This window comes from Lissotriton vulgaris, chromosome 1_1, assembly GCF_964263255.1.
Source record: "Lissotriton vulgaris chromosome 1_1, aLisVul1.2, whole genome shotgun sequence".
Lineage (NCBI taxonomy): Eukaryota > Metazoa > Chordata > Amphibia > Caudata > Salamandridae > Lissotriton > Lissotriton vulgaris.
In genome coordinates this window covers 901,258,730-901,284,520 of record NC_141685.1, presented here as the reverse complement: position 1 = coordinate 901,284,520, position 25,791 = coordinate 901,258,730, and the positions used below count along the sequence as shown (strand labels likewise).

General features: G+C 49.7%; 1 protein-coding gene across 3 annotated transcripts in view; it reads left to right on the top strand.

Moving 5' to 3' along the window:
• LOC147748145 (complement C3-like) overlaps positions 1–25,791 on the top strand; it is a 1,551,795-nt gene that overhangs the window by 1,137,211 nt on the left and 388,793 nt on the right. For 2 of the 3 annotated variants that reach the window (XM_086959014.1, XM_086959009.1), the window contains exons 24-25: positions 13,313–13,516; positions 25,459–25,519. In XM_086959014.1, the coding sequence (XP_086815140.1) occupies positions 13,313–13,516; positions 25,459–25,519 (265 nt within the window). The remainder of the gene's footprint in view (positions 1–13,312; positions 13,517–25,458; positions 25,520–25,791) is intronic. The other variant, XM_086959019.1, reaches the window with a different exon arrangement.

Genomic DNA, 25,791 nt, shown 5'->3' with positions numbered 1-25,791 from the left:
CTTCGGCCTACTGTAGCAGCAAGTGCGGACGCAACTCAGCTGGACGGCGAGTGAAACGGTAAGGGGCGCCGCACTGCAGATGAGGTGCCTCCACCTGGGGAGGCGGGAGAGGCCAGTTTGCGCCGCCTCCCCTCCCCCGGGCACCCCACGCCGTCTTTCGGCGCAGCATTGTAGGATGGCCACACCAGTGCGGCAACTTGCTGGACACCACCTCAGTGCCATCCGGATCTCGGCGCGTTGTGCTGCCTTCGGCCTATTCGCACATCGGTCCGCTACTGACGCCGCCTCACAGGCCAACGGATTTTGTAGGCTTTTTATAGCCCAAAGCCGCATAACAGGTCATGTGACTTGTTTATAAAACTTTTCATTGGTTCATTTTACTTTTGGTTTCCTAATGATGGAAGGCTTGATCATATGACCTAAAAATAACACTTTTCATTGGATTGAAACATTTTTTTTTCCCAAATGATGAAAGCCCCACCTTTTTTTTTCTCACTCGGCAATCCAAAAAGGTTCCGTTAGATGACAACAGAGGGGACAGGCAACAAGAACCATCAGTCAAAAGAGGAGAGGGCAAGTTCTTCCCTACCGGGTCAGGTTGGGGCTCCACCGGAAGTCATCGAATTGGTAGTCTACAGTGTTTCTGGATGTTTCAGACTGAAGCTGGCGTCAGCATGAGAGCACCACCATCTCGTAGCTCCGTCGTGGCCATTCCGCAAGCAATCATGGCAGCCGCTCCCCACCGGAAGCCTGCGGGAGTCGGGGGCCCCGATGACTTTTGTAGAATCTTCAAAGCTGAGGGGACGCTTTCGAGAATGGGGCCCAAGCCCTAGCAGACAAATGTCCGAGTTCAAATGTGTCCCAGGGCCATTTTAGTGGACCAGGCCCAAATCCGAAGAGCCAGCCGCCATTTTAAGAGTCCTGTGGCAGCCGCCTATCGCTGCACCGCAAGAGTGGGCGCAACTCAGCTGAATGGCGGATGAGGCACAGTGCCGCAAAAGCGGGCGCTAAACAGCTGAATGGCGACTGAAACGCTAAAGGGCGCCCCACTGCAGCAGAGGAGCCTCCACCTGGGGAGGAGGGGGAGGCCCGTTCGTCCGTGTCCCCCCCCCCCACCCCCCCGGGGCGCCCCACGCCGTTTTCGGCGCAGCATTGTAGGATGGCCAGACCAGTGCGGCAACTTACTGGACACCACCTGGGTGCCGTCCGGATCTCGGCGCGTTGTGCTGCCTTCGGCCTATTCGCACAACGGACCTCTACTGACGCCACCTCACAGGCCGACGGATTTTGCCGACTAAAAGACAGACCAAAGCACCCCATTGTTGCTTTGAGATGGATGTTGCAGCAGGCTGCCATGTAAATAGTTGTTTAAATTTTTTTTTTAACGTGTTTACTTTGTTGGAGCGTTGTATATATTTATAAGTTATTAAAGTGTTATAATCCTACTACTTTGTTGGAGTGCTATATATTTTAATGTGACACATAATTGTGAAGACTTTGATGTACAAAAAGGCATCCCTGGAATCTTCCGCTTCAGGCTCGGTCCCACACACCCTTACAGTGAGAATCCCCTCCCCAATCACAATACAGGATCGTTATCAGATAGTAGGAACACGTGTGGTGTGACGGATCTCATGGGGTGGGGGCCTTGATCTACTGTAACTCCTTTGAAGAGGGGTGATTCTTTACAGTTGGGGCCATAAACTACATCCGCAGGGCTAGGTGATAGCCTGGGACCGGCCTGGACAATCAGACACAGAGGAAGAGGAGTGTCAGAGGGTGCGGTAGTGAATAGGGTGTCGGGCGGGCACAGGGTGTGATTCTCAGGGAAGAGCAGCGCAGATGGGGGGAGGTATGGCCCATGCATGAGAGAGAGAGCGGGGGTGACCAGTGCGTGGGGGAGATGCTTGCGAGGGTGGGGAGCCATGCTGAGGATCGGCGGCGTGCAGAGAGTGGGTCTGGTCAAGGCATCTAAAATGGCTGCCATGCACGACAAAAGTGTGGCATTGGAAAAAAGGCAAGATGGCGCAGACAATGTTTATCAATACGGATTAATTTATAACAATTATTTTTAACAATATATTTACTCGCAGTGACAAAATGGCGGTCAACACTTCCTGATTTCCTTCGAATCGAACGTTAACAGACGTCACGCAGCCAAAAAAAAAAAACGCTCACGCGCAGCCGCTGGAAGACATGTATCAACATATATGAGCATCCTCAGCCACCCTCAGAAAACATAGGGGGTCAGGATACGTCTCCCGTACCCCCTTATACCCATTTCTCACATTGTTTTTCCTCCATCTTGTAATTTAATTAAAACGAAACACAAAATGGCGAATTCCCGGTTCGTGAACCGGGAAGCGCTTCTACCGCGAAAAATCAAATTTTTTTTATTTGCCCCACGGGACCCTTTAATAACCCCAACATCATTCCTAGGGGGTCAAGAGGGGTCTACCTTGCCCCCTTTCATTAAATTCCCCCTTCGTTTTTCTCCTCCTCTTGTCTCTTGATCTTACCGAGAGACAAGATGGCGGCCGTTCCGGACTGTTAAGAATGTTGACAGACCTGGAGAGCCAATCAGCTTCGCTTCGCAAAGTTCCGTAACGCGAAAAGTACGCGAACCGGAGCGCTACCCGGGACGCTGTCACAGATATATCTGTTTTTTAAAACGTTAATTTCTCAAAATCCACTGGAGCACATATATTGAGACCCAGCAAAGGCACATCGGGCTAACAGTCCCTACAATTTTGCCAAGTTTCGTGCAAATCCATTCAGCCGTTCGAGCTAAAAGTGAGGCCAAACGCCCTATGGAAAAATGAATGGGAAAAACGCGTTTTGGGACCCCCATTTTTTCTCGGCCCCCCCTTGACGAAACCCCCCCAAATTTTCAGGGGCTGCTCAGAAACAAAATGTGCCATTTTCCTGAAAATTTCAGCCGATTCCGTCCCCAAACGCTAAAGTTATTAGACATAGAATTTTCAAAAGTCCCATAGAGAAAAAATCCTAACTATATATACCTACTGGCGACCGCCAGTAGGTAATATATATATATATATATATATATCGCATTTTTTACAATATTCAATACCGACAGACTCAGTTTCTCTATTATTTTGCTTTTGTTTATTTTCTTTGAAAGCATATGGAATGATCAAACAAAGATACAGTATTGAACTAGAATCCCCACATAAGAGAACCCAATTTAGTAATTCCCATTAACATCTCAATTAAGCAGCATGAGTTTAATGGATAGTGTAAGAGACAAAAGAGCATTTTTATAAAATCAATACAAATTCACTATTTCATACAAACCTAAGAAAACCATAGCACAGCGTGCTAATAGCTGGAAATGCGAACCCTCCAGCCGGAAGGGAAACCTGGGGCAATCCTCATAAAGTATGAGAAGCAAAGTTAAGGAGTAAGCTCACAGACAGCATCAGCCATAGAATCTCAGAGAAACAGCTCACGTTATCGCCTCACACAGAGGTGTACAACTGTTACCACGGATTTTTTACAACGGATTCCATGACCACGGATTTTTTACAACGCAGGTCATGTTACAACGGATCCTTTTACAACGCTATTCACTACAATGCAGGTACTATTACAACGCAATACCATTACATCGTAAGTATAATTATAGGTAAGTTTATCTTTTTGGGGGTTTTTGGGTACAGGGGTATTTTTAGCTTTAAGGGCTGGGTTTGGGTTTTGGGGTACAGGGGTATTTTTAGGTTTTAGGGCTGGGTTTGGGTTTTGGGGTACAGGGGTATTTTTAGGTTTTAGGGCTGGGTTTGGGTTTTGGGGTACAGGGGTATTTTTAGGTTTTAGGGCTGGGTTTGGGTTTTGGGGTACAGGGGTATTTTTAGGTTTTAGGGCTGGGTTTGGGTTTTGGGGTACAGGGGTATTTTTAGGTTTAAGGGCTGGGTTCGGGTTTTTGGGTACAGGGGTATTTTTAGGTTTAAGGGCTGGGTTTGGGTTTTGGGGTATAGGGGTATTTTTAGGTTTTAGGGCTGGGTTTGGGTTTTGGGGTACAGGGGTATTTTTAGGTTTTAGAGTTGGGTTTGGGTTTTGGGGTACAGGGGTATTTTTAGGGTTCAAGGGCTGGGTTTGGGTTTTGGGGTACAGGGGTATTTTTAGGTTTTAGGGCTGGGTTTGGGTTTTGGGGTACAGGGGTATTTTTAGGTTTAAGGGCTGGGTTTGGGTTTTGGGGTACAGGGGTATTTTTAGGTTTTAGGGCTGAGTTTGGGTTTTGGGGTACAGGGTTATTTTTTATATATATTTACAAATTAAAAAATTAAAATTAATTGTATTAATATATGTTTTATTTTTTAATAATAAATAATTTAAATTTCGGCGATTGTAACATTTCTCAAAGTCTGGAGAAAATAAACCTACAACTTGCTGTGACAAGGAAAAATACACACCAAAGATTCTGCTTCTGTACTTCAATTCCTTTTGGTCATTGTACCCTGTTTTTGTTACCACACTTGTAGTTGCGAGAGCATAGCTTTGTATGTTTGTTATGTCCTTTGACTTATTGGACGGTTAAGGGTGTTCGCCGTCTGCTCTTCACGCACTACACAGCAACAAATTTTCATCTGCACACATTGTAACGTATTAACCTAGGTAGTGCGCCCTTGGATTCCGAATTCCAAAAAACCCCTTTTCAGTTCAGATCTACATAGGAGACATAATTGCTCTCCAGACCTTTGTTACGTTGGATTATAAGGTCTGGACCAGGGAGGAATCACAGTTGAACAGGCTGATTCTTTTGGATGGTCTGTCCCTTTACCCAACTGCTGCCCTTGCAGGGAAGAGCGGTGGGGCCGGGTGAGGGAGGATTTTAACCGACGATGAGGGAAAATTATGTATTTATTTATTTTCCATCGTGGTCATTTGTTGAATCCCCTCCTAATCCGGCCCCACCACAATTACTTGCATGGGCTGTGGCCACATGGTCAAGATCCTGTGGATTGCATAAGTGAAGGCCGCCTTTATCAGCCTAGGTAGGGAGGTTTTTACTTCATAACCCCCTTTCCTTGCACACTTCGCAGCTGGAATGTGTGAGGGACCAGACTTCTGAATGCAAATCACTACAAAGAGAGCAGATAGAACTGATGAAACCCATGGTTCAGAGGCATATGCTTTTAAAAACCGTCCAGATGATGTAACTGTATTTATCCTTTGTAATCACTGACAGGGACAGCTCTGTGTTGACCAGATTCAGATTTAATATGTTGCATTATCTTCTGGCTTCACTTGGTGGTTGGAGCCCGTCTGGTACTGTGGGTCCATGCATCTGCGACGATGTGTCTCTGCAGGACACCCTACAATTTATTTTACAATATTTTGCCGATATTTTAGCTCACCCAGGAGAATGTTTTTGAGGCCTCTACTGAAATTTCAGAACTTCATGCGAGTTCGACGTGCTCTAATATTCCTTCAGCTTCTATCGAATGAGCACATCATATTCTCAGTCTCCTAATTTTTAAGAGCTGCATTAAGATCGAGGCACTGTAGGCCTGAATCATTTTGTTGCTGATTTTGGAGGACTTTTTTACGTATGATTTTGGGATGTTAATTTTTAAAGGGTTTCGTCTTGCTGATATTAATATTCTATTAATAAACTGTATTTATAGTGTGTGCATGCTGTTTTTACATCTTACATGTATGTTTTAAAAGACTGTGTTCTTTTGTGGTTATGAACATAACTGAATAAAGATTTGGAATAGAACCTTCACCATTATCAGAAAATATTTGCAGGCGGAGTGGGCCGAAAAAGAGGTCTCTGCTTTAGGGATTTTTCGAAGGAAGGTTCTAAATTTGGTTTCAATGGTTAGTGCTTCATTCGCCCCTTTAGGTTGTTTTTAAATCCGTAAAAAAACAAATAACCTCCACTAACATCCATAGATTACATTGTATTTGAGTTATGACTTACATATTTTGAGACTCAGGAGTCATTGCAGACTGGAACATGTTTACCTGAATGATGCCTTCCAGTCCCCCTCTCAGCATTTAGGACTCTTATAAATCCCATTGAATGTTCACTCTTCAGCTATACTTTTAGAATAGAAACATAAAAGTCAGCAAAATCCAGCGTGGCACCTCGAATAACTATGGTATTTTGCTGAGCCCATCCAATTCCAAGCTTTTATTACTGTAATCAATCTTCTGAAATACCAGGTGGTTCCAAAGTATCTCTAGAGCAAAGCAGCAGAAACACATGTATTTTGCACCATCTCGCCTGGCATCCCGATTAACTATGGGGGGTTTCTGACTGGGTCCTTTCTCTCCCGGGAGAGGGGAAGGGGCAGGAGGGGTTCTTACTCTAATCCATTATGTGAAATACCTGGTGTAGGTAACTGGTCTTAGGTTCAAAGCAACAGGTCTCACCACCCTGTGTGGTAACTTCTGGTTATGAATAAGAGGAAACCCCTGGTCAGAGCACAGAGTCCATCCTGAAAGGAGTCCTGGCAGCGTGTTCAGGCGGTGAAGCGTGAAAGTACCTTCTGTAGTAGGGGATCTCTGTGTATAGTCATAATCTAGTGAATAGTCCCGCCCATGTGCGTGGACCCCGGCAATCAAAAATAATCTCTTAAGTTGTCAAAATAATGCAGAAACTGCAAAGACACTTAAGAGAGAATTTAAAGACAAATAATGCAGCCTATATCCACAGGCTACACTGTCCAGTACTTCAACTAGAAATTTCACCAAAAATCACCACACACAGCACAGCCTGCTAGTTTATACCATAGAGAAACTTGCCTCCCCCAGTCAAAGACCCAGGAATGATAGAGAGGAAGGCAGGGACAGACAAGCCCCATAGGCTGCCATTATGTGGCTTAAATAGGATACTGTGCCTTTAAGAGAACTTTCCAGAACTTCTCCCAGTATCCCAGAATGCATAGCAGGTCCCTCTACTTTCAGTTCTTTTTTCCGGCTCCTGCTTACAGGACCCTGGCATTGAGCTCTCCCTTTTACAAGGGTTTATTGAATTCGTTTTTTGCACTTTTAACTTTTAAAAGTGTTGCAGTTACTGCTTGGTGTTCTCTTCTCACTTTTGTGCTGTTTTTTAGGCGTTTTGGGGCTCCGAAATGCCTGGCCTTTTTGTCAAGTGCCCAGCATGTGAGAGGAAGAAGGCCAAAAGCGACCCCCATGATGTCTGCATCGTGTGCCTTCCAGAAGATCATGGCCCTGAGGAGTGTGTTATCTGCCAGCAACTTTCTGCTAGGACCCTCAGGGACAGATTGAAGATCAGGCTGGCTGGCCTGGAGGATAGGCGTCAACGTGCTGCAGGTGGGTCTGGGCAGCCTGGGAGGGATCCCTCTGCCTCTGCTGAGGCCCCTGGGGGGCTCCCCAGGGGCAGGAAGTCCAGCCAACGATCCCATTCTCCGTCGGCGTCGATGGCATCGACGACGGCGTCGAGAGGGATGACGACGGCGTGCTCCCCTTCTCCCCGGGGCTCCGGGTCGAGACGGCGTGACGGTTCGACGACGAAGGAGAAGCCGACGTCGAGGCCGCCGTCGACGTCATCGTCTTCGTCGACGTCGAGATCATACCGACGCCGAAGGCACAGTGACGTGTATCGACGCTCGCCGTCGAAGCGGCGCCGACGCTCGCCGTCGAGGCGACACCGTCGGTCGTCGTCGAGGCGACACCGTCGATCTCCGTCGCGGCGACACCGACGATCGACGTCGAGGGGCTCCTCGACGTCGGGAACATCAAGGCGACGGCGGCGCTCGTCGTCGAGGGCGGACCGCCCGACGTCGAGAGGGCGACGAAGGTCGACGTCGAGGAGTCGACGTTCGACGCCGAGGAGGAGGCGGTCGACGCCGAGAAGACGGCGCTCGACGCCGGAGTCCAGGAAACGTCATTCGACGCCGGAGAAGCGTCGTTCTGCGTCCAGCAGACAGCGGTCAGCGTCGAGGAGCAGGTCACCCGCTCCAAAACGGCGGAAAGGGGACTCTAGTCCCAGGAGTCACGCTGCTTCCAGCGGTGGTCGCAAGAGGAAGAGGTCGCCTGAGGATGGGGATGGCTCTCCGCACCCCTCGCCTGGAGGGACACCGGGCTCGGTGTACTCGGAGGTGTACACTCCGTCCAGGCCCAGGACTCCGACTCCTCCCCCCGTGCCTAAGGAGGGCCCTCCGCCCAAACCACCACTGCCTTCAGGGGACCCTTCTCCACCTCCGGTCCCTCCGCATGGGCCCGCACCGCAGCCGAAGGTTCCTCCTCCGAGGTCCACTTCCCTGCCGTCCCTGCCTGCTCCTCCCAAGGGGACTCCGAAACCGAAACCCCGGGAGGAACCAAAGACACCTCGTGATGAGCCGAGGAAGACCCCTCCGCGCAAACCGAAGGAGCGCCCACGAGTTGGCAGGTCTCGCTCTCCCTCTGGGCGGAAGGACAGATCGAGGCACAGATCATCCACGAGATCGAGGCACCGCCATAGGAGGCGCGAGTCTCGCTCTCACACGAGGTCCTCTGGGACCAGGGATTATTCGCCTACCCTATCGGGGTCACCGGACACCAGAGTGTCCCCGATAGATGACCTGGTGGCCTTTCAGGACGTACTGTTGCGGGGCGCGGCGAAGCTCGGCATATCCCTGACGGTGCCTACACCGAAGACATCGGTCATCTTCGAGACGCTGCATCAGAGGCATCTGTCTCGTCCTCTCCTGCCCCTGGTGCCGGGCCTGGAAGAACCTGCTATGGCTCTGTTTCTCGCCCCGGCTGTGACGGCCGAGACTACTTAAGAAGTACCGAGCTCCCGACTCGGATCCGGCCTTTTTGAGAGCTGAGCCTCCGCCTGACTCCGTCATCGTCACGGCGGCCCGCAAGCAGCATGCCACCACCCCGACCTCCACGGTTCCCCCGGACAAGGAATCGAGATGGATGGACTCGGCAGGAAGGAAAGTTTGTGGTACTTCCGCGACCTCCATGAAAGCGGCGAGTGACACGGCTTTGTTGGGTCGCTACGACCGCGCCCTCTGGGACTCCCTGGAGCGCTTTGCGGAGCATTTGCCCCGGTAGCAGCGTGAAGACTTCACGGAAGTCCTGAGTGAGGGGATGCTGGTAGCCAACCAGATAATCAGCGCGGCTGCGGACTCTTCCCTGTTGGCGGCTCACGGATTTTGCCACGGGATCAACCAGCGGCGTCACGCATGGCTCCGGCTTACGTCCCTGAAACCGGACGCACAGCAGAGGGTGGCCAATCTGCCGTTTTCCGGTGAGACCCTCTTCGGGAAACATGCGGATGATGAAAGGGCCCGCATGAAGGCGGAGGCCGAAACGCTGACGGCTGTGGGCCTGGAAAAGCCCAAAGAGACCAAGAAGCAGTACCGCCACTTCCAACGGCGGTTCGGCGGACAGGGCCGAGGACGAGGACAGGCCTCAGGACACTCCCAGCAGCAACAGCAGTTCCGGAAGCCGTTCCAGAAGCGGCAGAAGGGCAGGGGAGGCCAGCAGTCGGCTCCGGCGCCCAAGGGCCAGGCGGGGCCTAGGCCCTAGGAACTTACTTCCCCCGGATCCGTTACCCACTCCGGTAGGGGGAAGCATCCAACTTTTTCTGGCAGAGTGGAGAAAAATTACTCAGGACAAGTGGGTGCTGAATATTGTTTGCAATGGATACAGTCTTCGGTTCACCAGCCCTCCTCCAGCTATTCCCCCGGTCAGCTCGCAGTTTCAGCTGCGCGAGCTTCAGGCGGAAGCGGATATCCTGTTGAGGAAAAGGGCGATAGAAGACGTACCTCGGTCTCAGAGAGGAAGAGGTCTGTACTCCCGGTTCTTCCTGGTTCGCAAGAAGGACAAGAACGAGTTCAGGCCCATTCTGGATTTGCGACAGGCAAACAAATGGATTCGCAGAGAAAAGTTCTGCATGCTGTCGTTGCATCAGATTTACCCTCAGTTGCAACAGGGGGACTGGCTTTGCGCTATAGACCTACAGGATGCTTACTTCCATGTGCCCATTGCACACAAACACAGGAAGTTCCTGCGGTTCCAAGTCGGCACCAATCACTATCAATACACAGTACTCCCATTCGGACTGAAGTCTGCGCCGAGAACGTTCTCGAAGTGCATGGCGGTGGTAGCAGCACACCTGAGGAAGACCAAGGTGTTCGTCTACCCGTACCTGGACGATTGGTTGATCAAGGCATCCTCCTTCTCGGAAGCGCGAGCACACTTCCAGAAGACGTGCGTTCTCTTGAACAAGTTGGGGCTGCACATCAACATGGCCAAGTCTGTCCCGACTCCGGTCCAATGCATACAGTACTTGGGAGCCTCCATCAATACGCTGTCAGCAAGCGTGTCTCCTTCGGAGGAGCGACGATTATCACTCCTTCGGAAGGCTCAGGCTCTCATGGCGTCTCCATCTACAACAGTGAGGACGGTGTCTTCTCTACTGGGATCGATGGCCTCTTGTATCTTCCTGACGCCACACGCACGGCTGCACATGAGACCATTGCAGGAGTGCTTGGAGGACCAGTGGGATCAGAGGAAAGGATCTTGGGACGACAAGATTCGACTGTCGCTGCATGCTCTTCAGTCTCTGAAGTGGTGGTGTTCGGCGGAGAATCTCCTCAGAGGGGTTCCCTTTCACAAGGACATTCCCACGCAGACTGTCGTGACGGATGCTTCTCTCCTGGGATGGGGAGCGCACTCCGGGACTCTACAGATTCAGGGAACGTGGTCGCCGATGGAGGCCACGTATCACATCAATTTCCTGGAACTCAGGGCTGTTCACTTGGCACTGAAGGCCTTTCTTCCGTCCTTCCAGACCAACTCTCTGCTTGTACAGACGGACAATACCACCACGATGTATTACCTCAACAAGCAGGGGGGCTCGAGATCACGCACTCTGTCACAGGAGGCGCAGACGATCTGGCACTGGCTCCTAGCCAGAGGACTGACGATAACGGCCACCCATCTGCCAGGTGTGCAGAATGTTCAGGCAGACGCACTGAGCAGACTGCTTCAGGAAAACCACGAATGGGTCATAAACGACGAAGTACTAGGAGAAGTCTTCGCAAGGTGGGGAACTCCAGACGTAGATTTGTTCGCCACCGCCGAAAACAGCAAGTGCAGAGGCTTCGCCTCCAGGTACTTCCAGCAAGGGACGCTGGGGAATGCGTTATGGATCGACTGGACGAACGGCTTTCTGTACGCCTTTCCTCCCATTCCCCTGATTCCGGCGGTACTCATCAAGCTGGCCCGGTCCAGAGCTCGGATGATACTCATCGCCCCGGAGTGGCCCAGGCAGTGGTGGTTCACGGACCTTCTTCACCGGTCTCTCCTTCCTCACATTCGGCTGCCGTGCAGGCCGGACCTTCTCACGAAGTTCGGGGGACGGATGTTACACCCCAACCTCTCGTCTTTGAGTTTGGCGGCATGGCTCCTGAGATAGTGCAATATGGCCATCTGAATCTGCCCGATGACTGCATGGACATACTGAAGGAGTCTAAGAGACCTTCCACTCGGACTTCATATGCTTACAAGTGGAAGAGGTTTTGTATCTGGTGCCATTCTAACGACCATGATCCTACGACCTGCAAGGAAGATGTCATCCTTCCTTACCTTTTACATTTGGCGCAGTCTGGCCTTAGTGTCCATTCCATTAAGGTACATCTTGCTGCATTGACTGCCTACAGGAAATGCCCTTCGCAGACTTCCTTTTTCCAGATCCCTGTGATCAAAGATTTTCTGGAAGGTTTGAAGAAAGTGTTCCCTCCTGTCAGGCTTCCCTCGCCTTCATGGGAATTGAACGTGGTGCTGTCCAGATTGATGAAGGAGCCTTTTGAGCCTATTCATAAGGCTTCATTGCAGCACCTGTCCTGGAAGGCGGCGTTCCTCGTGGCCATTACATCGGCCCGCAGGGTGAGTGAAATTCAGGCGTTGTGTTGTAATGAACCTTATACTGTATTTCATGCTGCTAAGGTTGTTATGCGTACTCACCCTAAATTTCTTCCCAAGGTTATTTCTGATTTTCATGTCAACCAGACCATAACTTTGCCTACGTTTTTTCAGAACCCTTCATCCCCAGCGGAGAGGTCTCTCCATTCTCTGGATGTTAGGAGGGTGTTGAAATTTTATCTGGATAAAACCAAGGATATTCGTAGGTCTGACCAGTTGTTCATCAATTATGGGTCGGTCAGGACGGGTCTTGCGACCTCGAAGCAGTCCATCTCTATGTGGATTGTGTCCTGCATACAATTGTGTTACCAGAAGGCTAATAAGACCTTAGGAGGTAAGCCTAAGGCTCATTCCACCAGGGGCAAAGCTGCCACGACAGCTCTGCTCCGTAATGTGCCGATTGCGGAAATCTGCAAGGCAGCCACTTGGAAGTCGGTTCATACCTTTGCTAAGCATTACTGCCTGGACGCTGATGCCAGGGCAGACGCTCAGGTTGGGCAGGCTTCGCTGCGGAATTTGTTCGCACAGTAGTGGCGTTATGTATTTCTTCTCCACCGCCGCTTTGGTGTGGGGATGGGCTTGCCATTCTATTCACTAGATTATGACTATACACAGAGATCCCCTACTACAGAAGGAGTAGTTTCTGTCCTGTAACTCCAGTTCTGTAGTAGGGGTATCTCTGTTATAGTCATAAGCGCCCGCCCTCCTCCCCGGTGGAGATTTTCATCATGTACTGAATGCGACAGGTCTGGCATGCTTCGCCTTCAAAAAGAACTGAAAGTAGAGGGACCTGCTATGCATTCTGGGATACTGGGAGAAGTTCTGGAAAGTTCTCTTAAAGGCACAGTATCCTATTTAAGCCACATAATGGCAGCCTATGGGGATTGTCTGTCCCTGCCTTCCTCTCTATCATTCCTGGGTCTTTGACTGGGGGAGGCAAGTTTCTCTATGGTAGAAACTAGCAGGCTGTGCTGTGTGTGGTGATTTTTGGTGGAATTTCTAGTTGAAGTACTGGACAGTGTAGCCTGTGGATATAGGCTGCATTATTTGTCTTTAAATTCTCTCTTAAGTGTCTTTGCAGTTTCTGCATTATTTTGACAACTTAAGAGATTATTTTTGATTGCCGGGGTCCACGCACATGGGCGGGACTATTCACTAGATTATGACTATAACAGAGATACCCCTACTACAGAACTGGAGTTACTGGACAGAAACTACTCCTTCACTGTTTTCTTATAAAATGGCGCAATTTTAAGAAGCCGTTTCTGTTCACCCACTAACTGACACTGTGAATGAGCCACTAAGGTCAAGTATGAAGCAGTACGCTTGTATTTTACTGATAATAAATCTTCATGGGTGACATGCTCAGTAACTCATTATTATTATCTTATTTCATGAACAGGAGACATTTTGGGAGAGTCGTTGCTAGGAAGTTGGAGCGAATCTGAATTAAGCCGCTTAGTTCGCTTGCCTTATGGCTGCCCGGAGCAAACATTGTTTAGCACGACGCCAAATATCATCCTCACCAAGTACTTAGACGACACTCGTCAGTGGGATCTGGTTGGTGCGGACCGCAGAAAAGAAGCCATCACAAACATTGAGAATGGTGAGAAGTACAATGGTAATGGGCTTTGTATCCTTCAAGACTGCTCTCTCCAAGACATGCTTAGAGTGACCTAATGGTCAGCAGATAATCACAATACCATCTGCACAAGTTTACTGGAAAATGTGACTCCAACGATGATATTTATGGAATATTTTACGATTGTGTAGCTGTATGGCATCTGTATGCATTATGAGTTGGTGGTCTCAGCCGTGTTTATATAGGCAAGTAGACCCCTTCAAGACTGGTGTCTTACGTAGTTGAAAAGCAGGGGCCATGGTAGTTTACTAGATTAGATAGTGGTCAATGGTTGCTTGCCTTGGGTTTTTAAAACATAGTAACGTGCTATTGTTGGCTGAAAATGCAGTATTATTTGTTGACATAGAACAGGTAAACAACAAAACATAACACAATAACATACTCAAAGCATCATCATATATTGGAAACAGCATATCCCAACAAAACAGTCAAAATTGAATGCAGTACTACTACTGTAGTACAATACAACAAAAGAACATTCCAATAACCCAACACAAATCAATTGCTGCACAAACAACAACGATACACTAACAATACCACAACAAATTCGAACAGAAACTATTCACAATTATTTTTGTCACACTTTACCCTCTCAAGAATCATGTTTTCGTAGTACATTGGCTTCTGCCTGTGAAACGAGTTAAAAACAAAGCATTAACATTTGAGTTTTAAAGAAATAGACAAGGAGATACCAATAAAATGGTGGATTTGGGATAATCAAATCCAGATTTCCTTGGATCTGGCACCTCTTATAATCCTCGCCCTTGAGCCTGAAATTATTATCTCCATTTGTTAAACATGTTTAACCTCTCCGTGGACATAGATATGGTACCACAACCCTGGAAACATGCGATGATAAGAGGTGACTTAAAGAAAGAGACTCAAAGAACCCAAACCTTCATCCTTCCCGTTTAGGGAATTTTCACTCAATTTCCTTGCTCCCAGACAAATATGTGAGCAGGTGCCTGTTGGACTTCCTGGAAGCTAACTCCTTCCTGCACCAAACACAAACTGGATTCCGGCTTATGCACTGCACAGAGACTGCCCTTCTGGCTGAGATGGAGGAGGCCAAAATGGGACTGGGGCCACGATGGCCATTGTACCCCTAGACCTCATAGACCTCCAAGCCTTTGATACCGTAGTCCACCCTACACTCTTAGGCCGAATTGTAGGAAAAGTCCTGGATTGCTTGGTTCCTTCCTGAAGGAACAAGCATTCCAGGTCTTTGACAAAGATTGCTCTTCAGAATATTTGCCAGTTATGTGCGCGGAGCTGCAAGTTTCCTCACTGAGCCCTACATTGTTCAACATATACCTGCAACCACTGGCAGACATTATAGCTCCCTTTGAAATCTCTATAGTCTCCTATTCAAATGACACTCAGGAGTTTTTCTCTCTTTCCCTAGACTCGAACCCCTTAACATTCGTCCCTTGGACCGTGCCTGGAGCAGATAGCCAGATGGATGTATAAATCTGGTATTAAACTCAGCGGAGCTAAAACAGATTTAATGATCCTCTGGAACAATTCCCCCATCCAGCAAGTCCTGGGCTGGCCTACTGGTCTCTGCTTTCCCCACATCCCGGCCTCGAAGGCTGTTATAAAATGTTTGGGGGTGTGGCTCAAAGATACTTTGACAGTGGAAGCCCAGGCCACCAAGATCTCAAACTGTTTTTTTGGATTGTTGCATATGTTACGCAATATTCCGCTTTTGCCCCAGACATTGCGACGGCTGGTGGTTTGGGCTCTTGTTCTATCGTGCCTGGATTAAGGCAATTTACTGTATCTGGGGTCTCCTAAAGGAGTCACCCAGAAATTACACGTTGAGCAAAACGCGTTACTTGAAATTCCTAGGCCTCAGTCAGCGAGGCTGGGATTGAGAGATCTCCATTTCTCCCCATTGCCCAAAGAATAGAACTTTAGTCTTTATGCATTTCCCACAGAGCCATATATGAACAAGGTCTGCCTATTTTACAGCAATTTGTTACTACCTACGTTCCCAATAGGTCACTTCGGTCTCTGAACCTCCAACGGGCTACCGTTCCCGATGTCAAAATAGCTAGAAGTGGAGGACAGTCTTTTAGTTTCAATGCAGCTAGGATCTGGAATCCCCCCCCCCCCCCCCCGGCCATCCAATCTATAGACAATGAGCTGTATTTTCGAAAAGCTCTTAAACTTGCCTCCTTAAATAGATCTGGTTTCTTAAGCGTCTACCTTGTTCTGAATTGTGCAACCTCTCCTAACCAGCACTGTGATGACTTAGGGTCGCCAAGCACTCTACAAATCTTTTAGCATAGAATAGCATAGCACAGCATAGTATTTGTACAAACTAAAATCAGAAAACCTTGGATTAAGCCGACTTCAGCGACCCTTGACCCTGCTCCAGGCAGGTCGCTCCCCACGCCGCAAAGCACAACCTGTGCGTCGCTGACACTTAGACCGCTGCTGCTGCTCATCTGTTGGTTTGTGTCCCGTGGCTGCGCTGCTTGGTAGCTTATTTCGCTATTTGCACTGATGTAGGTTTAACCTTTTTGTTTCCTGGTAACGGTCTGCACTCTGCTTGTGATTGTATTCTTTTGTGGCTGGTCCCCGTTCTTTTCTATGTCCTTTTTCCCTCCGCTGCCCCCACTCGCTTTGCCCTTAGTTCTCGCGCCACTGCGTCCCCTGTGGCCCCGCCCCCTCGTCACCCATTTGCCTCCCCGCTCCCGCCTCCCCGCTGTCCCTTTCTCCCATCTCCCCTTATATGGAGGCCCCTGCGCGGACGTGCCCAGCGCCAGAACCCCTGACCCCCACAAGCGCCACAACACCCGACTCCTGTACGATGCCAGCACCCTCCACGCACTCAACACCAGATGAGAACTCAAATGTTTCCAGGCCACCCCAAAGCGCACCCAAGGACCCTTCTCCTGCCGGAACTGCAGCTTCACCAGCACCAGAGCCACCAATCCACCAATCCGCCAACCGGGACATGACTCAATCACCTCCGCTTCATACTCCTGAACACCCGCTCCGCACGCAATTACACCGTCGAACTCTGGGACCTGCTTGACACATCCTCCCCGGACGCCGCCTTCCTAAAAGAAACCTGGTTGAACGACTCCTCGCCACCCGACATAGCCATAGCCATCCCGGACGGCTACAAGATCACCCTAAGAGACCGCACTAATAGACCTGGAGGAGGAATTGCCATTGTCCACAAGTCCACCCTCAAGGTCTCTACCAACTCCGATGACACCCTCCACACTGCAGAACACCTGCACTTCCAGATCCATACCGACCCTAACACAACCCTCAGATGAACTCTGATCTACAGATCCCCCGACCCAGACCACAGTTCAGCGACTCCATCGCCGACTTCATCAGCACACACGCCCTCACTTCCAAGGACTACATCTTCCTTGGAGACCTGAATTTCCACCTCGATAACAACATCGAGAACAACTCCACCACCCTGATCGACAACCTCGCCAACCTCGGACTAAGACAGCTTGTGACAACGCCCACCCACTCCATGGCAACATGCTGGATTCCATCTTCTCTGCAAGCTCCCACATCTCCTTCAACCACACCTCCGAACTCCACTGGACTGACCACCGTTGCATCCAATTCACCTTCTGGAAACCCACCACGCACCACCGCACCCAAAACATCCCCCACCGCTGCTGGAGCAAAGTTGCCGAAGACCAGCTAACCACTACCCTCACCTGGAGCCCACTCGCCGACCCCACTGACCCTGACACCGCCGCAAGCAAACTCAGACGCTGGATCGACCACTGCGCCAACACCCTCGCCCCGGTCAAGATTCCCTCCAACAGATGCACCAACAGGAACGCCAACTGCTTCAACCCAGACGTCCTGACCTCCAAACAAAACTGCCAAAAACTGGAGAAGAAACGGCACCACGAACATACACCAGAGAACCAAGCAGCCCACAAGAATGCCATGCACCAACATCATCGCCTCATCAGATCCACCAAAAAGACCTCCTTCAAGGACCGCCTCAACAACAACGCACACAACAGCAAAGAGCTCTTTAACATTGTGAAGGAACTCTTCAACCCCAGCTCCAACACCAATGACATCCCACCATCGCAAGACCTGTGTAACTGTCTTGCCGGCTTCTTCCACCACAAGATCGCAGACATCCAGAACAGCTTCGACAACCAGACCACCACGACAGCCAACGACACCTCGGGCCCCGCGGTCACCACCCACAGAGACCCCCTGCTCTCATGGACGAACATCAACGACAACAACACCATCAAAATCGTGAGCACCATCCACTCCAGCTCCCTGTTAAACCCATGCCCTCACCACATCTTCAATAAAGCCAGCACCACCATCGCACCCCACCTCCGCAAGGCCATCAACCTTCCCGGAGAGCTGGAAGCACACCAAAATCAACGCCTTGCTCAAGAAACCCAAGGCAGACCCAAAGGACTTCAAGAACTTCCGGCCCATCTCCCTGCTCCCATTCCCGACGAAAGTCATCGAGAAGACCATCAACAAACAGTTGAACAACTACCTTGAGGAGAACAACATCCTGGACCCGTTCCAGTCCGGGTTCCACAGCAACTGCAGCACCGAAACAGCCCTCATTGCCGCCACCGGTGACATCAGGGCCCTGCTGGACAATGGCGAGACCGCGCCCCTCATCCTCCTGGACCTCTCAGCTGCTTTCGACATGGTCTGCCACCGCACCCTACGCACTCACCTCCACGATGCAGGAATCTGCTGCAAAGCACTAGACTGGACCACCTCCTTCCTCTCCGACAGAATCCAGAGTGTCCACCTCCCCCCTTCCGCTCCGAAGCCTCCAAGATCATCTGCGGCGTACCCCTACCCCAAGGATCATCCCTCAGTCCAACCCTGTTCAACATCTACATGGCCCCGCTCGCCCACGTCGCCAGACTGCATGACCTCAACATCATCTCCTACGCCGACAGCACACAGCTGATCCTCTCCCTTACCAAAGACCCTTGCTCCGCCAAAACCAACATCCACGAAGGAATGAAAGCTGCCTCGGAATGGATGAAGAACAGCCGTCTGAAACTGAACTCTGACAAGACGGAGGTCCTCATCCTTGGCTCCACCCCCTCTACCTGGAACGACTCCTGGTGACTGACTGCCATGGGGGTAGCACTGACACACACCGACCACGCACGCAACCTGGGATTCATCCTCGACTCAACACTCTCCATGACCAAGCAAGTCAATGCCATCTCAAACTCCTGCTTTAACATCCTCTGCATGCTCCGAAAGATCTACAGCTGGATCTCCACCGACACAAGAAAAACGGTCACCCAGGTCCTCATCAGCAGCAGGCTGGACTACGGTAAGCCCAGGCCAAACTACTGAAATGACTGCAACACATACAGAACGCCTCTGCACACCTGATCCTCAACATCCCTCGCCACAGCCACATCACACCCCACCTGAGAGACCTGCACTGGCTTTCCGTCAACAAGAGGATCACCTTCAAGCTCCCCACCCAGGCACACAAGGCACTCCACAACACCAGACCAACGTACCTCAACGGACAACTCACTTCTACACCCCAAATCGCCAGCTCCGCTCTGCCAACCTCGCCACCGGCCCCCGCATCCAAAAAACGACCACCGGCAGCAGATCGTTCTCCTACCTCGCTGCCAAGTTCTGGATTGCCCTCCCCGTCTTACTGCGGCAGACCTTCTGACCTTCAAGAGGCTACTCAAGACCTGGCTGTTCGAGCAGTAGCAGCACCCCTCCAACAACGCATTGAGATCCTCACGGGTCAGTAGCGCGCTCTACAAATGCTTGATTGATTGACTTCCCCACTTATACAAACTGTGCGATCCTAAGCAATTATTTTTCATTGTCACCCCTCTTTTATTATCGCATATGAAAGTACCTTCAAATAGGTGCTCAGAATACGAACTGTAGAAATGTATTGTGTTTAATTTATTAAACTATAATGTTCTAGCTATAAGATTGTGGGCCACATACAGGATACACACGTCTACTTACTTTCCTCTTAGTTCCCTAATGTCGATGTGGCCGGGGCGGTGGTATGCATTGTTCTATGTCATGTTTAGAAACTATCACTTTTAATAAGTTCCACTCTCTGCAGTGATTAAATGTGACTTACTAATATCAAAGCTTCCACTTGTTAGGGAAATTCGTTTTTTGAATAGGAATAGGTTTTTTCATGTTATACATGATGTTTGCTGCATGATTTAGATGACAAACTTTTCCATGGCTTGGCTCCTGCACTGGCTCTTAGAGCTTAGCTTGACTGTTGGCTAGGCGCTGGCTCGGCTCTCCTTGTTGATTTGTTGTGTCATCCACCGCTAGTAAACTTAGAAGCAAATTTAAAGACTTGAAATCGACTGCTAGGAGGTCTTAGCAGAGACAGAGAGTGCAATGAACAGGTATTAGATTTCAATAACTTTCATTTTACGGTTATCAAAACCAGAGTGCTTGAACTGAGGGCCTGTTTTCTGTGTTGGAGGAAAGGCTACTCTGTTGCAACGGTGACAAAGTATCCTTTCCGTCAACATGATGGTCTGCTCCCCTGTTTTAAATATGGGCAGACTTTTGGTGTAAAATGGCGGTGGAGACTGTACTACGTCTCCATTATGGTTACACCCCTCTGATGGCCCGAAGGAAGAGCCGTTAGAGGTTGGTCTTTATGCATGCTCATCTACTTTAGGTGGGTGGATATACAGGTCAGCTTTCACTGCCCATCACCACCAGGGAATCCCTAACACTAAGGGGCAGTGAAAACTGCCAAACACCCTTCTTGCCATAGGATATAGCTTGTTGAAGGGGGATTTCTTTTTTTTTTCAAAAACAAAATCTCGCTTTTTGTTTTTGTTTTTAAAGTAAAAAAAATGTAACTTTCCCTACAGCACCATCATGTCTGACGAGTTGTCCAAAACATTTTAATACAAAGTCAGGAAAACTCAACCATAGAGCAAATTTTGGTGATCCATGGTAGAAAAAAAAGGTAAAAGGCAGTTGGTGATCTTACCATGAACTGTAAGCTGCCTGGTTCGTGGGCTCTTTGTGTGGTTCTCCCTAGACTTTGTTCACAGAGAACCACAGGTATTAATTTCCGCAAATTCCCGTGATTCTGGAACACATGCAGAATGATGTGACGGACAACAATAGCGGCGCCATCATGCTTTTCTTTTCCTTTTTAGGTTTCGCTGGGGGGCGGAGCCGTTAGGCTCCTCCTCCAGAGAAATCTGTAGTTTCTAGTATGGGTGACTTGAACACGCCTCTCTGCTTCATTGGCTAGCTCCATAAATGGAGGCTAGCCATTGGAACAGAGAGGCGTCCGTCAATGCCGGACCAGACACGGGGGCGTTCCCGAGATTCTTTGGCTTTTGCCGACGTCACGCGACGCCGGGAACGCCCCCGAGTCTGGTCCGGCCGGGCCGTGCTTGCTGCTGTCCTGCCTTGTGTCCCTCCTCCCGCCGTCCCCACGTTTCCCGCCTCCCTCCCACCGTCAGTTCCTCTCGTGTCCTTTCCCGCCCCTCTCCCGCCCCCTCCCGCCGTCCGTTCCTCTCGTGTCCTTTCCCGCCCCCCTCCCGCCCCCTGTGTCCTCTCCCGCCCCCTCCCGCCGTCCGTTCCTCTCCCGCCCCCCACTGTCCTCGTAGGTGCTTGTTTAACTTTGAATTTTAACTGTAGCCATCGGGTCACGAATTTAAGGGGAGACTGGAAGCGCGTCTTAGCACCACGCGGCGGCGGAGGCGCGATCCCGGACCTCGTGGCGGCGATGAAGTGGCAGCGTACTCCGGGGGTGAGCCAGCTTGACAGGTAAGGTGTCGGGGGTCCCGGGGAGCTGTGGGCAGCCGTGGGAGCGGTGGGGGCTGTTTTGGAGAGGCTTATCCTGTGCCCGCGGCTGCCTGCAGTGTCGGCGTCTCCGTTGGTGCGCATCGGACTCCGGCACCTTCACTTCCGTCCTGGGGCACACTCTTGATTACTTCACTGTGTGTTAAAGGCATATTTTGTCTTTGGGGCAATGTTACTATATCTGCAAGATTGGGGTCAGTTCAGGGAGACATCCTAAGCATGTGGGTAAGGTCGGGTGACTGTCTTGACATTAAAGTTCACCGCGCCACCTGTTACGATTTTAGTGACAAAGTATTTTAAATATTACAGGCAGCAGGACTGGCGGCAATCAGGCACATGAGATGGCCCGCCGACCACATATTATGCGAGCGGATGTAGTCTAAGATGGATGTGCAGGGATAACTGGATGAGTAGGTGTCCTCCTCATTGCTTGAACTCAAGAAAGCATGTAGGACTTTTGTGACAATCAGGCTACTTTTGTACAAAGGGGTGCTAGCGAAACATCGATTTATAAAGTACAAGAAAAGAGCATGGTTTAATGGACTCAGAAATTTAGCTCTTTGCACCCGGTTTACTCTTGCTTCGTGGCAGTCATGAAGTTGCTGCGCGGTGTTCACTCTCCTTCAGTTCCTCCGGGACACATATTGTCTCCTTGCCTCTGTGGCATAACGCGTTTGAATTTAGCTTTAGATCGGGCATCGAACACATTAATAAGAATGTATATGTGCATTATGGTCAAATGAATCTATTCTTCGCATCGGACTCCGGCACCTTCACTTCCGTCCTGGGGCACACTCTTGATTACTTCACTGTGTGTTAAAGGCATATTTTGTCTTTGGGGCAATGTTACTATATCTGCAAGATTGGGGTCAGTTCAGGGAGACATCCTAAGCATGTGGGTAAGGTCGGGTGACTGTCTTGACATTAAAGTTCACCGCGCCACCTGTTACGATTTTAGTGACAAAGTATTTTAAATATTACAGGCAGCAGGACTGGCGGCAATCAGGCACATGAGATGGCCCGCCGACCACATATTATGCGAGCGGATGTAGTCTAAGATGGATGTGCAGGGATAACTGGATGAGTAGGTGTCCTCCTCATTGCTTGAACTCAAGAAAGCATGTAGGACTTTTGTGACAATCAGGCTACTTTTGTACAAAGGGGTGCTAGCGAAACATCGATTTATAAAGTACAAGAAAAGAGCATGGTTTAATGGACTCAGAAATTTAGCTCTTTGCACCCGGTTTACTCTTGCTTCGTGGCAGTCATGAAGTTGCTGCGCGGTGTTCACTCTCCTTCAGTTCCTCCGGGACACATATTGTCTCCTTGCCTCTGTGGCATAACGCGTTTGAATTTAGCTTTAGATCGGGCATCGAACACATTAATAAGAATGTATATGTGCATTATGGTCAAATGAATCTATTCTTTGTACGCTTGTCTCTGATCTAGTGTTTTCTAAAAGGGTTCGTTATTTACGCATCAGCGGTGTGCATTCACTTGTCCTTGGTTCGTACTCTTTGAATGTCAAACATTAACCCTTTCTGGATACACACTACATGCTGCTACTACAAATGGAGGCTTTCAAGCTACTCGAATCCTCTGTTATGTTTCGTTTAGTGCTAAGTTTTTGCCTTAACATGTTTTAATGATGTACTTGGCCAGTTTGTTTCTGAAAAGCAAGGGAAAGGCTGAAACCGATTAACAGCTCAAGACCATTCCTACAGCTTTGGCAAAATGGTACACACTGTTTACAATTACTGCTACCTTGAATTCATTCTGATTATACCCAAATGCCAATTTTAATTTGAACTTTGGCTACCCAAATGGACTTCAGCCTTTATTATTAGTGTTTTGTTTTATTGTTCATGGTTCTGACCTGGTTAAATCGCACGGCCCGACGGCAAGGAGGACAAGCGCAAGAAGGACCTGGTGAGTGCGGGAGCGAGGGGGGCAGTGGGGCCTGGGCACTGCTCCGGAGTGTAGGCTTGGGCTGGACTGGCTGCACCAAGAGTAAGGATGAGAGGGGTAAATATGACCCCGGGGGGGGGGGCAGAGCAGGCCCGGGCTCTGTCAGCAACAAGAAGACAAGCGCAAGAAGGAGCTGGGGAGTGCGGGAGGCGAGGGGCCGGGCCTGGTCCAGAGTATAGTCTAGGGCTGGACTGGCTGCACCAAGAGTAGGGATGAGAGGGGTAGGGCCCCGGGGGCAGTGCAGGCCCGGGCTCTGTCAGCCAGAGCCAGGAAAACAGGGTTGTGGACGAGTTCTCGAGGGTAGTCAGTGAGAGAGATCCTGAGTGTACGAGGGGGCGGTGGTGGAGGGGGGGGGGTTTTGGGGGGTGGTCCAGAGGATCCAGAGAGACCCGGGAGGGGAGAGCCGGAGAGTCCAGAGTTGTCTGTGCTTTCAAGGTTGGGAGGGGTGGGATTCATTCCTGAACCCACTGGCTGCAATTGAGAAGGGGGGGTATGGGGGTGGGTATCGCAGGATACACAGCGTAAAACACAAAGGCTGATAGTGAGGGTGGGGCACTTGCGGCCAGTCTACTGGGGTGTTGGGGTCGCGTGTGTCAGTGTCGGGTCCCTCTCACAGGCCCCTGCCTTGAACTCAATGTGCAGGGGAAGCAGTAGCAGTGTGGCCGGCCAAAACAAGACCTTCGCCCTCTTTAAGAGGGGCCCCTTCCCTCACAACATTTTCGCCCACCTTCTGATACGCTTCGTGTGAATTCATAAGCGTCCCCTGCTGCGCACTGCCAGAGCCTTAGGTCATGGTGTGGGAGCACCACTCTGGTTATAGCGCCCAGAAGTGATCGTATTTCAGCAGAGCCTTCTTTCTGCTGGATGCGAAACGCAGCAATTGATTGAATTTTTTTTTCAATGCGCATTACATACAACTCTTTATAGTGGCCATGCGTGCCTTTACGGAAACAGCCAGTGCCTATACTAGCTCATGGTGGCATCTTCTGGTCTTGCATGCACAACGAAGAGAGTAGTGCAGACACGCCTAAAGGCGCACCAGAGGTACCATTACTGAGGGCTGCTCTATCGTCTGCAGCATCCCCTAGTATGTGTAGGTAACACGTATCGGGTTTGCATCTAGAGATTAGGGGAAATCCTAGACACTTCATGAACATGGCAACCACGTGTACCCTCCAGCACAATTCTGAAATAAACCGGGTGTATCCAAAAGTCCCAGAGCCAATGAGCCAACGTCAAATCAAAACTACGGAAGATCAAACTCAGCATGGCAATGTCCAGGTGCAGCTTCTCCAACAGCTCCTCGCACAGCCTGTGAGGTGAGAGACACAAACTTCTAGTGCTCTGCTCTGTTCCCTCCTTACACAAGCCACCATCCTTCTCTGAGGCATCGGCTCCACACCTTTCTGACCACTCTCTGATCCCAGAAGGAGCAAAGCTGAATCCAGGCCGAGCAGTGCAGGCCTGGCAGTTATGGCTGGACTGTTCCCATTGGGGGCAGGGTCAAGACTGATTTGCATATGGCTGGGTCCAAACTGGAATGGCATGGTGAGCAAAGAAAAGATGGATTTAGGCCCAGATCTCTGTACTGGGGTGAATGCATGACATTGTTCTGCATTCTGTCCATCAGTAGTTCATTTTGCATTTGTCACCCCGAGTATGGGCTGCGAGAGCTGTGTGGGCTGCGAGAGCTGTGTGGGCTGCGAGAGCTGTGTGGGCTGCGAAAGCTGTTGGCAATGTAAATAACAATGTTGTTTGTTTATAAGTAAAAAAAAAAAAGAAATGTCATGAGCAATGCCAATAGCTCTAACTTTTCCAAAGGCGAAACCATTGCATTGTAAATGCTTGTTTACTGATGCTGCACAGCATCAGAAAAAGCATAGACAAAGCCAATAGGTCAAAAATGTCAGACATATTGGATTTGCCTGTGCTTGTTTCAGCATGGCTTTAGTCCATATGCAGATTGAAAAAAGAACAGATTTAACCTGTTTCACAATTTGTGAAACGTTTTCTACCACCCCTACATATGATATGCAAATTAAAGTTCTTGCATTTTAAGAGGCTTCTCATACTTAAGAAGTCTATGTAATCTTCTCCAACAGGCTATAAGAGGCAAACGACAACCCATCTTTTTCCGGACTACTCTTTCCGCCAAAATACGTGGTAATGTATTATTTCCTCTTTCTATTTTGGGCTTTATTTACACTTTTGTATAACTCTCGGCTGGTGCACAACTAGACCCTATCTTGGGAGGGGGGCCAACAGGTCAATTCATGGAGATGGACTAACACTTGATACAATATGGCGGAGGTATCCTTAGAGCTAATACAAGAAAATAGAGTGATGAATTGTGCATTTAAATCATATTGGTCAAAACCGATACTATTACAAACAACAAGTTTTTTGTGGATTTTTCAATGTTTATAGGCTACGGA